The sequence below is a fragment of the Poecilia latipinna genome, unplaced genomic scaffold (genome assembly GCF_001443285.1).
Source record: "Poecilia latipinna isolate Pla-1442-1.1 unplaced genomic scaffold, P_latipinna-1.0 Scaffold4919, whole genome shotgun sequence".
NCBI lineage: Eukaryota > Metazoa > Chordata > Actinopteri > Cyprinodontiformes > Poeciliidae > Poecilia > Poecilia latipinna.
In genome coordinates, this window is record NW_015117535.1 from 1 (window position 1) to 16717 (window position 16717).

Genomic DNA, 16717 nt, shown 5'->3' on the forward strand with positions numbered 1-16717 from the left:
TGTCCATTCAGTGCAAAATGACACCTGTTTGAGGTTCAATTAATCAATTAATTAATCAATCAATCAAATTTTATTTGTATAGCACATTTCAGCAGCAAGGCATTTCAAAGTGCTTTACATAATTAAAATAAGAACAGCATGTGATATTGAATAAACAGTGAAAAAGAGAAAGACATTTTGAAAAAGATTAAAAAAAGATAAAAACATTTGAGGACTTCAGTTAAATGTCGTTTAACTGGGGCTCGTAAAAGGCCAATAAATACAGACAGATTTTGGACAAGTTGCCTTACGAATGTTACATGATCATGGGAAATTCAATAGGAATCTGTGTATTTGCATAGAACCAATTCACGGAAAATTTCATCTGAAAGAACTGTACAAGACCAACACATCTGAAATTCAATTACCGACATTCTAACTCGCCTTCAGTTAAAAAAAGAATGTGGTCAAACTAAGTTGGTTTTACCAACTTAGTAAAATATTTTCTATCTGCGAAAGCCTCGCTGTTTGAATTAAGTCGTTGCATATGCACCATCCTCCTAAATAAGCATGTGGTTGATCGGTTGAGTGCACCTAGACGTTAGGTTTGCAGCAATACCTCACACTGTGCTGTGCAGGAAAAGCCTCCATTTAATCAGGAAGAAATTCAAAGCTGAACCAGGCTCACTGTGTGCAGGCACCTACTGTGATCGAACGGCGTTTTGAGATGACGGGACGAGTTCTGTGTCCAAAGCCATCAATAAGAAGTTGAGTGGAAGGAAAAGGTGAAACAAACAGCATGATCACATCAGGCTCTGGTGGATTGTAAACCAAACCAGATTTAAGAATTTCTCAAAGCATTTAATTAATGCTACTTTAATTTTCCAGTAGGAAACGTAACCCAAAAGAACCTCATCCCCACTGTAAAACATGGCGGGGGGACGTTGTCATGCTGCGGTGATGCTGTTCTTCAGCAGTAACAGGGAAACTAGCTAGAGTTCATGGGGAGATTGATGGAGCTAAAGGTAAAATCCAGGAAGACACAGTGTTACCAGCTGCAAGGGTCAAGCCACATGGACATGGCCCAGTCAAAGTCTTGACGTAAATTCTATTGCAAATGTGCGGCAAGAGTTGGAAAAGAACGTTCACAAGCGCTCTCCTTCCAGTAAAATTGAGGTTAGCTTATTTTGCAAATAAAGGGCAAAAATTTTGATTCCAACTGAGCAAAGACGGTGGAGACATAAACCTACAGCTTTCATTTCAGTAAATAAGATTTGACAAAGTGTTCACTTAACTTAAGACGTTTGCGTGACGCACTTTTAACGTTTTAAAACCGCTCCACCTCACAACAACACACTGCTTTGTATTAGTCTATCATGACGTGCAATGAAGTCCGGGAACGAAATGACAAAACATCAAAAAGTTCAAAGGGTTATGAGAACTTAGACAACTCAACTTATCACTCTGAGCGTTATAATAGAGCGCCTTGTGTTGTTGAGTTTACTTCCTAAAACAGAAATGCTCAACCCTGAGCTCAAATATCTTCAAGTCAAGGTCGCTCCCGTCTCACCAATGCCAACAATCTCACAGGAAGAAGTAGAGTTTCTTCTCACGCTACTTGGTTCCTGTGCCCCCTCATTTTTTTTTTTTTTTTTTTTTGCACATGATAAATACATTCTCCCTCCAAATATCATAACCGCTTCTTCCTCCGTCTCTATTCATCTTCAGAGCATAAACAAACACGGGTTGACAGACTAATTTGTTTAGAAAGGTCTTATTCTTCCCAGTTTACGGAGACTGTTTAAACTGACATCGAATTTCTGCTTTTCTGGAAAACTGTCAGTCTTGTTCCTCCGGAAACGTAGATAGAGCTGGAATCATCTGGAAATCTGACAAACAAAGCACAAAGCACACATGTGCAACAGCTGTCGAGCAACCACACACGGCAAGCACGGGATGCAGACCCTCTCAAAATAACAATGTTCCTTGCTATATTTTGCAGATAAATGTTCCTAGATTATTCTGTATTATCGCCACTTCCTTTTTTTTTCCCCCACAGAAAATATTGCAAAACTTATTTTCCACACGTTAAGAACAATGACTTTACACCAAGTGTTAACAGATAAAAGCTGTTTAAAAAATAAATACCCAAAACATTTTCCAAATTAAAATTGCTCAAATGTCAAAAATTCTTGGGTATTTGAAATGCAATTTTATTAAAAAAAAAAAAAAAAAAAAAACACTGGCATATTAATATGCAACTTGCAAAAAAAATTAAATAAAATACATAAATGGAGATGAACCGGTGGGTGAATCCATTGATGGATGGACATTTGAGTGAATGGATAGATGAATGAAAGGGTAACATGTGGATGGACAGACGGAACAGCAGATGAATGAATGGAAGAGTATATGGACATACCGAAGAACCAAAACTATGGATGGATGCAATATGTAAAGTCCATTTGCTCCTCTTATATTCATGCAGACCATGAAAATCAGGTGTCGTACTACGATTAATTTTTTTTTCCAAACTACGTAATAATAAAAAGACAAAGCAACGAACCCATACAGACACAATCAGTATATGTCAAACAGGCTACGATTTAAAAAAAGGGTCCAGTATCCCCAATAAGCAAGAAGCACGACATTCCTCTGCATTTACAGATTTGCTGGCTACACATAGGCAACCAGAGTAATCATTTTCAGACCAATTCGTGATCCCACAGACTCTTCTCTATGATCATCGCTGGGAAGCAAATCAGTTAAGTACATTATAGAGTAAGCACACATGATCTCAAACCACAACTCACAGCCATCTATGTAGCACAAAGGACGTGTTACACAAACACCAAAGAGCAAGCCTACACTGTGTAGAGATGCTAATTTAAAAGCCAGCTTTTTTTTTTTTTTCAGAATGCATAACAGGAGTAATGAAGCACATCTTCTTTTGAACAGGGATCTCAACAGAGCCCCACTGAATCACTGGTTCACCAGAGAACCACCATGGTATGTGTTGTAGTGGCTCCAACATCACAGTTAAGCTGTGAAAACCTCCTGACCACCACCCCCCTCGCCGCACCCCACCCCCCCGACATCTGGTTGGCATCGCTCGACGCCCTCATCAATACGGCGCTCATCATCGTTATCAGACAGAGGACTCGTCATGAAACACTTTGTGAAGTTTGTTTGCCTCTGAACCCACTCTCCCATGGACGCAGACCCGCCCACACACAGTGAAACATACACATGCATATTCTAGAAAACCACAACTCTCTCAACTGCGGGGGAGCCGGGGAGTATGTTAGAAACACTGCGGTACTTGGGGTAGGCTTGCATTCTAAATTACTAACTCGTATTTAAATATCCCAATAAAACTCTGGGATTCGGCAGAGTCAATTCTGCCTCAGTGGGAAACGTCTCTGGATTACTTGTGGAGTTATGCTTTCCTTACACTTAAAAACATTTTGAATTCCTCTTTCGGGCTTTTTTGTTTTGTACAATTTTGTTTAGTTTTTTTTTCCCTGTGGTTCTGATGTGTTGGTTGTTGATTAGCTAGGTTAGGAAAATCAAGAACATTCCAGAAACCACCACGGCTCAGGGCGGCCATAACTGCAAAAATACTAGAACGTGACATCTATTTTGGGGTTGAATAATAAAGAACAAACATACATTTTGCAAAAAGAGGATGGGTGTTATTTTCCTATACTGACATTTGTGGTCAAAGATGTTAGAGTAGCTCATCGTTTACAACCCTAATGACAAGAAAAATACACCCTCACAATGTTATTGGTACTTTGTGTCACAGCGTTGTTGAAATTCAATACAATTATTCCACACTGAACCTTCGATTAAAACCTGCATTTTTAAGAATTGTGTCAATATCACATTACGTTAGTTGGATTTTTTTTTTATTGTTTTTGTCAAAGTTGAGAGCCGTTGTGGAAGGTCCAGACTGCAACTTGCAACCATTACAACTTTTTACTAGGCACTCTTTGTTCTGAATGGACAATAATCCCAAAAACACATTGAAATTCCTTCTCAATGAGGACAGCTTTAAGGTTTCAAATTATATTGATGCCGTGGTTTACATTTTCTGCATCTTGAGGAACAGTGCCGAGGTCATCTGAACAACTCCATCTCCTTTACGTCCCTTTTGATCCCTGCAGAGATCTCTCAAGCACATTAGTGGCCAGAGCTAACGTGTTGCAGGCCAGGGGCAAACTGGTCGAGAAGTGAGTCACAGTGTGGCGGTCAGTGAGACTTAAAGACCAAATCAAACACAGACCTGGTTTTGGTCTAGCCTGAACTGGACTTTGCGGTTTCTGGACTGCGTAGTAAAGTCCTTGGTACGTCGATGAGTCTGTGAAGGAGCGAGTGGCAAATGCAACGGTTGCAGGGCAGATAAATGGAAATTTGATCTAATTTTTCCAAAATCGCTCTTTTGTGTTTTTCCTTGAATTTCAAGCCGCCTTTGAACCGTTTAATATGTGGCAAACGTTATATGAATATTTACGTAAAGCTGGCTTCAGGCAGTGACCTAACCATATTTTCCCATTGCTCTCAAGGCATGTAAACAAGAACAATGGCCACAAAATTAATCAAATGACATCAAACAGATCTACAGACTCTGTTATAAGCTTCTCTTATACGAGAAAACGTGTTACAGAGGTTCTTTCTCGGCATATTATTCCACAGGCGCCCCAGCACTCAATCATCACGACTGAAGCCATGCCTCAGCACATATTGAATACAGGTGCAGGTACCAGGAACTGAAGAATGTTTTAAAATGCACCAAAAAAAAAGTATCATAACTCAATGGTGCTACAACAGGCTGACATGTCAAAGGCGCTCTTTGGTTTATCTGTATGTTGTCCTAGCTAAGAAAAATATACCGTCTCACCAATTAAAAACTATAGAACAAAGTGTACTTGAGCAACTTCTTCAGCTCTCCCAGTAAAATATCAGCCCTGCGGCGTCAGTGTGTTGAAAACAAGGAGGGTGTGCTGTGTGTACGCTTCTGATGCAAAGAGGCCCGCATTACATGGGAAGTGGTGAAATCTCCAGCTGCTCCCAATTCTCTTTCTGTTCTGTCTTGGCAGAGGGTACAGACCACATGCTAATGCGTACAGGCTCTCAGCTTGCTGTGTTTCTATCTTGTCAGTGGCTCTGAAGCGTAATATGAATGACATTCGCAGGAAACGGGTGACATCCTCCGACAGAAGATGAAGACAAAAGGGGACTGAAGCAGAAAATGCTGGAAAACATCCAGAATCTTTTAAAAGTGTGTCCCTTTTTTTTTGCTAAATGGGTGACAATGACAGATGGCCCAGAACAGATACAGAGTCACGCAAGATATCTGGAGCCGGAAGGGAAAGAAGGAAGGAAAAGTTCCAATAATAGCAAGGTCAAAAGGCAAAAGCACAAGGCAAACAATGAGGATGCATCAAGTTTACTTTGTCTGAGAAAAGTCAATAACTGTCCTAAAACCTTAGAAATGAATATCAATCATAGCGTTTCACACTGAATAATATGGCAAAAGTTTCATTATACAAATTTGCTGTAAAAAATAAAAAATTTAAAAAAAATCTTTAAAATGACAAAATAAAAATTGTATCTTGAAATTGTCAGCACACGCCAACAGGTTTCCTCACCTAAGGCAAAACATTCAGAATGATTTAAAACCGGTGATGGCTCGTCAGTAAATTTCCTTTATATTTTTTTTAATATGTTTATGACCGTTTCATACATTCAGTTGTTCACATCTTTGGAAATTTTTTTACATTTCAAATCACATTAAAGTCAAAAACATTGGTTCCTAATGGCCAAAAAAAAAAAAAAAAAAAAAATGCTACCACCTTGTTTCACCATGGATGGTGTGGAGAGTTGGATAAAAAGCCATGCAGTGTTTGACATGTTGGTCAGAAATTCAGTTTTGGTCTTTATCTGAAAAGGCCAAAATTGAAACATGTGGAACCATCTTCCACATGTTTGCTACATCTCTGCCACAGCTGCAAACAGGAACGTTTAACGACTTTCTATTCAAGAGTGGCATGCATGTTCTACCTCAAAATCCCAGTAAAAAAAAAACAAAACAAAAAAAAAAAACATTCAGGTATGTGGTTGTAACGGGTCAAAATGTGAAAAAAAAAAAGTTTAAAGCATTTGAGAGGGACTTACAAAATGTTCACAGCATTAAGTGTTAGGCAGGTTTGAGTAGGAAACAGAAAAAAAATTAGAATACAGCAAAAGCAAATTGCAGAAAACTAAATCAGCTGCAGAGCATGTTGATATTTCTTTTAGCATGGAAGAAAAAGGAAGATTTGCTTTCACAATAAAAACCCCAATGGAAAGAAGTTACAGATTTACTATAACATTTGTAGCCAAACACTGTTTTCACAAAATAATCTGAGATATGAGGTGTAAAGATTATCCTCTTAGAGCTCAAGTCTCTAAGAGGATATTGCCATTGGTCAAGACACACAAACAGCAATCGCAAGATTTACAGAATCAACATCACTTTTTCGACAACTACTACGGTTTCAAAAAGGGCATAATAGTCCATACTAAATGAACAAAAAATAAATAAATGAAAGGAAACAGGAGGTGGGGCGGGGGGAAGTTTGCCTTGGTGCATGCAACATCTGGATGTTTGTTTTGCTGTATTGCACCAACTAAAACCAAGTAAACACATTTTAAAAAATAAAACAAAACCAGTGTATACAGTATGGATAGAGCAGAGAAGAGTTTTTAAAAAGAAAAACAAGAAGAGTTAAGGATTTCTATCACTTCTGAGAAGTGTTTTTACAATGAGATCAATCCATGCAAGGTGACAGATTAGGTGAAAAGGTGTTCTAAATTCAAACAAAAAGTCTTTGTCGCCCTCTAGTGGTTACAATGAAGACACTACTCAGACGAGAGGAAACAGGATTTTAATACCTTCTGAATTAACCCTGATAAATAAACTAATTATATTATTGTACCAATTATTTTATTAACTACCCAACAGATATTTGAAAATATGCAATCATCTTTAAACCAGCAGTGGTGTTAACTTCTTTAAAAAGTTAATGCAACAATTTCTTTTTAACTTCATTTATAAGCTTCAAAACGATTATATTGGTCAAAAACTCAGCAGGAACTACATGCCAGAGTTTTACTAGTTTCATTAGCAACAATACTGATAAATTAGTACCCTTAAATAAAATGCAACACTGGCAATGACAAACTCTTTTAATGAGATTAAATGATAATGATTACAACTACAGACAGTAACAATGAGGAACACGTTTCTAATTTAAAATACTCATATCTACCCCAGAAAGTATAACGATGACAAAAAAAAAAGATTAAATTAAATGAAACCCTTTTTTTTTTTTTGCTTTAATGTAAAAATGTAGATATCACAATAATTTCAAAATCAACATTTTATGAAATGAAACCAGATTACCATCCGTAATGTCTTTTTACAAAACCGTGGCTTGTTTTTAAATTGAGAGCTGCGTCCACTAGGTGGAGTTCTACCTTCAAAAATGTGTCAACATTTTTGCAAGAAATAACTTGCGGGCTGACTTTGGGAGTGTTGCAACTCTGACGAGTTAACTTTGATTAATCGTGTAAAACTCAGCATTGTAGTCTTGTTGGAAACATTTAGCTAACCACTCATAAATATACGCTTTACCATGTTGTGTTGTCAGATTTCCTTTAAAGCTTCAAGGCACTCGGCACATAATTATTCATCAACACAATCCTGTAAAAAAAAAAAAGGCACATTATGTTCCATGTCTTCATAAACAATGACAAGTGCAGCCAGTGTCTTTTATAAATGCTTGTTTGCTCTCAAAGACTGAGGATACTGTATTAAGAAGTAAGGGGGGTGGGGGGGTAAAGGCAAGTCTTTATTTTTGCATAAGTTACAGAAGGTAATCGTTCATCTCCATTTAAATCATGCATGTAAGCCAAATAAATATATCCTCTTTTCGTAGAACATAAGACTCAATGGCTTAATCAGTTTCTGACGGTGCTGCTTGTAAACTTCACTTATATTCTCCGATTGTTAATCCCAGATCCAGATGTGGAAGTCGGGTGTCGGCAGGCTTTGCCACATCTGCATGTTACCGGTGGTTTTGTTGGGGTCTTGCACGCCTTAGTAAGGATCCATCTTAATCCTCCTGTGCAAGCAGCAGGTGAACACCATCCCACAGATCTGAAAACAGCAAGTGTTAAGTCAAATGCTCTCCATGGGAGACTGTGGGAAGATTTAAAGCTGTCGACTCCAGAGCAGTAAAGGGTTAAAAGGTGATGGTTGAAAGTATGAAGCTGGTTACTGTGGCAACGGGGGGATGGACCAAAGCAGTCATTACCGCAACATCAGCATGTGCGCACGAGCTTGCATAAAAAAAATAAATAATTTTTTTTTTTTTTTTAAATGAAGCCGGAGGTGGTGGGGAAGTGTGCATATGTATTCAGACACACATATCTGCACTTTGATTGCTTTTTCGAAACCTTTAAGTAACTCGAGATATTCTGACTAAACTGCAACTTACAAGTTTGTGAAAATGAGGTCCTAGTTTGCAGATGAGCAGAAAGTTAAAATCAATCCATCGATCTTCTACACTAGCTTCTCTTTGCAGGATCATGGTGGGTCAGTGCCCATTTCGGGCGGCCGTTTGGCAGGCGGGGTACACCCTGGACAGGTCAACCGACCAGTCATGTCTTTGGACAGCACCAAAGTGCACAGAGAAAAGCTACACTTGGAAGAGGAATATGAAATTCTGTGCCGAAAGATCCTAGACCAAGATTTCCAGGGTTCTTCTTACTGAGGGGCAACAGTGCCACCGAGTGGGACACCGTATGTCCCTAGGTGCAAAAGTACTACACTAAATGACTATTACAGAAATAGTCTAAAACCAACGGTTGTCATTTAAATCCTGATGATCAGGCAAGCCATTTTTGAGCCTCTTAAAGCCCTGAAAGTCAAGCAAGTAATGGACTGCCGTTTACATGGCATCTGTTTGTAGCAACTTTCAAATTCTGAGAGCAGAAATGCTTTACTTAAAAAACTTTTTTTAGGTGATCATTTTTCTGATCCAAATGGGCTCTAAAGCAGGGCATTTTGGATCATTTCTACTGGAATCCCTGACAAAACGACTCCACAAGATCATCATTGTACTTTCGTGATTTTGTGTTAGGCGCACCATAAGAGAGACGTCTGACATGCACTGACGTTCACAGCTACTTGTGCGATTTCATCTGTTTGCCGTGTTCAGGTAGAGGTAAATTTGAGGTAAAGGTGCACCGAGAGCAGCTGAAAAACACAAGTCAATGCAATTCATGATGTGTAGAGTCAAACACGGTTCATAGAAAAATTAATTCCCCTATGAAAAAAATTAAATAAAGTAAAAATTTCCGAATACTTAATTTGCTTCAATTCATTTACTGTAGCTTTCCCCTTTCTGACAACAAAGGCATTTTAAAGCATTGAGCTGTGTGAAAACAGACAAACTACTTCCCATTAACTATGGGAATACACAGTTCTAACTAAGGCATTTACTGGCAGCCTTTTTTTTTTTCCATGACTCCCCATTACAACAACATGTATTAGCAGCGTATTTTCGTATAAAGCCATGCAGATGCATGCTTTAAACAGCACAAAGACAAAAATATATATAAAAAAAAAAAAATCAACAAAATGGATGCCATTCTGTGTGCATGCAGACTGCAGATTTTCTATCTGGCACAGAGCATGCATGCCAACAAGGGCAAACATGCAGGCGAATATCCACACAGCACCTTCCAACCTTGTCTATCCATTTGATTAAAAGCACCACGGAGCTCTAGAGCCAAATTACAATGCACCAAAGTCCTCTTCCTCTTCCTTATAGAGCAGATAGATAAAGCAGGCTGTCAAGAGTGCCCCGGCGAGCTACAGTGAAACCAAACATACAAAAGAAAGACATTTGCAATGCACATAAGTTAGAATAATGTAATACAGTTGCTGGGTTAACATGAAACATAAAAAACAAGACAAAAAAAATTATGTTGCCATGTTAAGTAACAGACAAAAGGTTAGAGTGGATGAGCGATGACGTAAGGATGTGCCGCGAAGAAAAAAAACAATTTTTTGGAATGGAAAGGTTTGGATTAATAAACAGCAAAGTTCACATAAGTCCAACTCAAAAATCCATATTTCTAAACTTAAAGCAGTTCTGCAAACAATCTGGACAAATTCCACAAAACATAAAACAGCAATGTTTTGAAGCAATTTTCTAAATTGTGCTCATTGAGTGACTAGGAAATCTTGTTATGCAATGGATCATTTTTACTAGCAGAAGGTTACTTAGAATACATTTTTTTTTACCAGATCAAATTCAAATTTCATATTTGGAAAAAAAAAAAAAAAAAAAAAAAAACGGTCAACAGACCCGAACAGGCATCATATACAGATATCATGTAGTAACATCTTCTTTGGCTCCAGTGTTTATAGATTTTCTCTAAGAGTTTGATGAAAAAAAAACACAGGTTGTAATATGGAAAAAGAAGTAAAATAATCCAACATTTAGGCAGCAGAAAATAAAAATCTGCTCACTCTGTGCTGTACATGGAAAATTATCAAATCAAATTTGTTTACAAGTTCACCCCAATACATAGGAACCCTGAGTATAGACTTGGAGCACGGCAGAGCACTTACCATGTCATTGCGAGAAAAATACATTTGTATTTTCTAGTGGAACAGTTGCATACAAAAAATGACCGATAGTGAAGCATACGTTTTGATTGCGGACAAGTTGGATTTTTTATTTTTATTTTTTTTTAGCTCCGATTGCATACAGTGATAAATTTAAAGATAAAAAGTTTGCAGTGCTTTTTTTTCCTACACTACATTTTTCTTCTATACTTTAGTTCACATACTAAAGAATTCTGAAAAACCCGATGAATCGATCCCATATAAAGGGTTGCACATAGAATGTTCTTCATAATCAACCTCTTCTTTTTGAGCTCGGCACTGTCCATTTTGGTGCTTTTGGAATGAAACACTTTTTATGGCAACAGTAAATGGAAAGCTGAATTTTACTCATTTCGGAACGGAAATGAGTAAAATTCCATCGATAATGAAACATCTTATCTTTTGCCATTTCAAGTCTTCACTGCTTCGGATGCAATTCAGGCCTCGTATTTTTATGTTTTTTTGTTTTTTTTCCATTACTGTTCTGATACTCAATTAAAACTGAGCAGACTGCAGAATGGGCCAGAAATTTTCTTTGAGAGCAAGAAAAAGGGCATGGTGGCCACAGACTAATAAGATGCTGCTGATCAACAGGAAAGCAGACAAGTTCCAAAAAACAAACACAATACTACATAAGGTTTTTTTTTTATGTTCCTACTGACCACCAGCTTGAAAATCACTTCATCTTATAACAATAAAATGTAGCATTACTCTTCACCTTAAACATTTTTGTACCCTAGAAAGTAAGCCTATTGGACAGAGAGTCCATCATTCATCAAAACAATAAAGCTCAAAGGATCCATTTGAGCACTTTTGAATGTTTTTTGTTGATGCTCTCATCAGAAGTGTTTTTGCATGGGGTAAACAGAATGCTATGGCAGATCAGAGTATATGCATCAAACAGCTTCACGGCGTTTAAAAGCAGGGCTCCATTTCAGCGTGGAACAAATAAAAAGGGGCCGATGATGAAGCAGACTCATCAGTGTAAAATGGAAAAACACTAATATACAAAGGTTTCTGACCTGCCATGTTAGAGTTTCAGTAATGGAAAGATTAAAAGCCCGTCCATCAGCGTTGTGTAAGGTCTTTATTCAACAGAGGCCAGAGGCTCGTTATTTTAGACAATAAAGTCTGATTAAGGTCGATTTTTGTTGTTGTTGTTGTTGTTTCCGCGGACAGCAGTATTCCGCTTCTCTGCACAGCATTACCACACCGTCATGTTCTACTTACCTGAAGACAAGCCACACCAATTCCCACCGCTCCAATAACCAAGAGATGGTCTGCAAGGAACTGCTCCAGCTTAGTGATGCAACCACCCTGGAGAAGGTTAAAGAAGTCATTTACAAGGGAAGCCAATAAACAGTTAGGGTGGCACTCACCACCTTTCCATGAGGAGACGAACACTCACCTCCACTTTATAGATGTTGGACGGATGGTCCCTCCTGCCACAGTCGGCCGTAATGGTTTTACAGCAGCTGTCGGGCACCACCCTGCCCCCCGACCGCTCTGACCTAATGTACACACTCAGCGTCCAATCCTGAGAGTTGTTGCTGCCACAGCACTTGAACTGGAGAAGCAGAAAAATAAAGCAAGGGGTTGGCTGGTGTCGACCTAACGCATCGGAACATGAAAAACCGATTTAGGATAAAAATATATATGCATTTTTTTTTATTTATTTTTTTTTTTGGTGCAACTCATCTCCCAGCACCATAATTTTCTAGGTTTATATAATCCCTCCAATTGACAGCTAATCTTCTGCTTCATTAAGATTACACTGATTGAATTTCTGGATTGCGTTGGAACAATTACTTACGTCGACCACAACGACAGCCACAGAATCATGAGTTTTACAACGTCTTTAGGCAAAGTTTGAAGTTACATCCATGTAATTAACAGCAAGTGTACTTGGTTATGCTTGCTGACAGAGGAAGCAAGTGGAGACATAAACTCAACCACAGAGATTAACTTCCATATATCTCTCATACGTCTTGTTGCAGTCTGTCCACTGCGGATGTGATCGTCTCCTTCCCTGGCTGAGCATAATTCTCAGTCATTGTTTGGTTGAGGTGCTCCTTCAGTTCATCACTCAGCTATAAAAAAAAAAATATAAATACAAGGAGAAGAAGAAGAAGAGGCACAAAATGAGAGCAAAGAAGACACTTATTTTAACGAGTGTGTTCTATAGGTGATTTATTCTCAAACATGTTGAGCGTACCCAAAACGGCAAAATACTGAATCTTGGGGCAACAAGTACAAAGTTGTTGTTGTTTTTTTTGTTTGTTTGTTTGCTTTTGTAACTAAAAAAAATAGGATTAAGTTGAAGTCTACAATTTCCCTTGATCTGACTGACAGCCATAATCAGAGATGATTCCTCTCCAATTAAAGAAAAAGAATTTTCTTTGAATTGACAAACAGAAAAATATTTTATTCTTGTGTTAATTACATGCCCCTAATCTGAAAACTCTTGAGTTTGTGCATTTCATTCCTGTACACCTTAAAGTTTCATCGTGAGCATTCAGAACTTACCCTCTGGTAGTAAACATAAGCCAGCACGCCAGCCACCAACTCAATCAAGAATATTAACAGCAGGAAGAAGAAATACTGAAAATTAGAAGGAGAAGGGGGGGGGGAGAGAAATTTGATAAATTAGTCCCAGGATTTTAAAGCATCGAGACATTTTAGCGTCACAATCATCCACATAGTTGTCAACTGAACCAACTTCTCCGCAGCTCGAGCTGCTACAAATTGTGACGGCTCAATATAAACGTCCATCATCTGTCATTCGGTTGCATGCGTCACTTCTGACACAGATGGCAATGCTGCCGGAGAATAAGACGAGTAGGAATGCAGCCCGACAGCCTGTGGAATCTGATTTCTTTGGGGAATCGCGAAATGAGTCCTGCACGAATCCAACTGCAAATATACAACGTTTTCTTTTCAAATCCAAATAATGACTGTCATTTTGGTCACTAAAAGAACAAAAACATTCACACTGCTTGAAATATCAAATTAAAATTATTATATTTTAAAACCTGAACTTGTGAACAAAAACAAAAAGGCATCACATTGAAAGAAGCTGTGCCGAACAAGTTATTGTCCAAGTATGCCTAATGAGCAAGATAAAAACTGAACTTTTCTTGGGTCATATAATAAAGAAGACATTTATTTGTAAAATGGGCCCTGCATGCAACACCAGCACACAGAGCTAATTAGAGCTAGCTGTCAGAGCAGGACAAAGTGGTGTAACCACAGCTCTGCTGATGCCTCTCCAAAGCCCATTGTAGAGACAGACGTTAGCACAGCGGCCAACAAAATAACGCCAAACTACCGGTAGTAAACATCTGCAGGGATGCAACGGGAACTACTGGAGAACAACATGACCATTTTACCCAACTGTTCTCGTTTAGAATCAATTTGGCAAAATCAGGCAAATTCCACTTTACACTTCAGTGGGATGCAACTGTCAACGGATATTAAACAGCCTAGAGTTTCAAAAGAGAGTGTTTGGTGTGGATGACATCTGTGTTTCTTTGTGAACTTGCGCTGGTTAACTGGTGGACTCGGGCTCATTAGACTCTCTGCATTGGTAATCATTTTTTCAGTGAAAGTGGATGAGCGATGCAGTGATTCAGAAAGAAACGTCACTTTATGGAACAAGCATTAACCAGACCGAGTGGCTCTTGGAGGAAACTGGTAGCTGAAGATTATGAAAAAGCTCCTTCGTGTGTACTATGGTGGCCAAATTTCTTAAAACCACATTTGGTATTGTGCAGCTACGCCTCAGATGATTTGCTTGAGCCTTACAGAGTGCAAGTAAAGACCTTTGAAGGAGAGAAAATTGATTTTAAAAAATATGAAGATAAAAATACAAAACAAAAACCGGGTTGCTCAGATGTTGTTCTATGTACTGACTGATTTCTACTCTCTGGTGTAACAAACCTGGGCAAAGGAAAAGACAGAAGTCACAGATGTAAACAAAAGTAAGCTGCCAGGTAAGGAGGGGCCAATATGTTTTCACACAACTGTGAACTGTAAATACTTAATTATCTTGCCTGTAGAAAATGGCACTTTGTTGCTGCAATGGTATCATTAACAGCAACCACAGTTTCTCTTGGTTACAAAAAAAAAGTCATTTTCTGTGAGAACAAAAATAGCAAACGCTACATCCAAGCATTATTCATTCCCCAATAAGCAGCGCATGGAGGCTGCTCATGTTAAAGCAAATAACACAGCATATTCCTATAATCCTCTATGCGTCTAACTCGTAACTCCTGCAAGCACCTTGCTCTCTTCATATTCCTGCATCCATCAACAGTTGATAGGCAGACCTATAAATAGACCTGCAGCAGAGAACATTCACCTCCCACCTGCTTCTGTCCCTGTGGGCCCCTTCCTTGTAAAATAATGAGGACAGTGAGAGCCTCGTCAGAGTCATTTGTTACCATCTTGTGACAGACCTTTAAAACAAGGTTGGCACAGAAGAGATCCGGGTTGTGCTCCTGCGAAGAAGCAGCACACATTTTTGTACAAGAGAGTGATGGTTTGGGTTGGAGGTGTTCACAGGGTAACGTAGGACCAATCAGCTGACGCATCAGAGGCAAATATCAATTACTGATGAGCACCTTCTTCCTCCAATGACAAGTGGTAGAGTAGATACACTCTCCATCAGCATAAGAATCATAATTTTGGTTTTAAAATCTCTTAAATCTTTATTAATCTTTCTTTCCATTTACATAAACTAATCAAGATCCATGGATATACTGCCAAATCAGAAAATTAAACATCCAGCAGAAGGTTTTTAATGGCTACAATAAGTGTGCAGTAGTTCTGCATCTTGGCAAGAGACATTTACTCAGATACCGGTGGGAGTGCAAGTATAGATGTTTTTTTTCCATTTTTCCATTTTTTAGCGGCCTTACATTCGACAAACTCTGCATTAAGGACGTGATTATTTGGTTCTACAATTTATTAAACTCATTGGTGGCACAATTTCAAATTAACAAAGCAGATTCTACAATGGAATCTGCTTCAATATAAACGACATACCAAGTTTACTAATGATATTCATCTTTAACACCAGCCATAAACTAAAACACACATTTCCCTTAGGAATTGTTTGACATTACGGATAAAAGTAAAGGACAAAAAAATTACATCTTCTGAGGCAGCAATATACTGTTGCATACGTTTCACGAGTGCAAATACGATGCGTTTTAGCACAAGCATAAACGAATGCAAATCAAGTTCACAAGTTACAATCTGTTCTCAAGCTGCTAAAAATGCTTAATAAGGTGGTCCATGTAGCAACTCTCATTGAATTTTAAAGTCAAGTTCCTCCATTAAAGTCCCACAATGAATATAGAATTCCTGCTGACTGTGAGTTTATTCAAAACTCTGAACTGTACATATATTTCCAGTTTCTTATTATTCCATATGCATACGAGATAAACGTTGAGCTAATTATCCCCAAAAAAGGCCCACCCTCTTCTTTCCCTTCCTCTCATTCAAGTTTATGTCATCCCACATTTTGTCTGAGCTTTATATGATAGATTTAGCTAGGGGGGAAAAAAAAGTAAATGTAAATGGTTTAAAAAAAAAAAAAGAAAGTGGACATTATTAAACAAGTTAGAAGCCACACAGTGTAGACATGAAAAACTAACCGATCCCCTCATATCATTGTGACTGGGAGGAAAGACTTGAACAGGAACTCTCATGAATGTCTTGTAACTCGTGTCTCACCGTGGAAAGGCAGCTTCTCTGTTCCCGGATAACAGCGCAGCAGCCCAAGAAGCCAGTAACAACCACTAGGCCGCCAGCCAGGATCAAGATATACGCTGAAACAGCAAAAGTGCTGGAGGCCAACAGACTAAGGTAGTCACTTTTCTCCACCAGGGTCCACACTCCTACACCCAAGACTGCAGCTCCACCCACCTGCAAGTGCAAAAAAAACAATGTAATCAGTGTTTCAAAAACGTGCCGCAAATAACTATACAAAAAAAAAAAAAAAAAAAA

At 38.5% G+C, this 16717-nt stretch overlaps 1 protein-coding gene across 1 annotated transcript; it reads right to left on the reverse strand.

Annotated features, from left to right (window-relative positions):
* Window positions 1–7194: 7194 nt before the first annotated feature.
* LOC106943146 (tetraspanin-11-like) lies at window positions 7195–16636 on the reverse strand (the record flags this gene model as incomplete). The annotated part of the gene is made up of 6 exons (XM_015026492.1): window positions 7195–8185; window positions 11936–12022; window positions 12114–12272; window positions 12691–12795; window positions 13232–13306; window positions 16445–16636. Coding segments are annotated over 6 exons (678 nt in total), but the record flags the coding sequence as incomplete, so codon positions are not given.
* Between the last annotated feature and the right edge of the window lie 81 nt (window positions 16637–16717).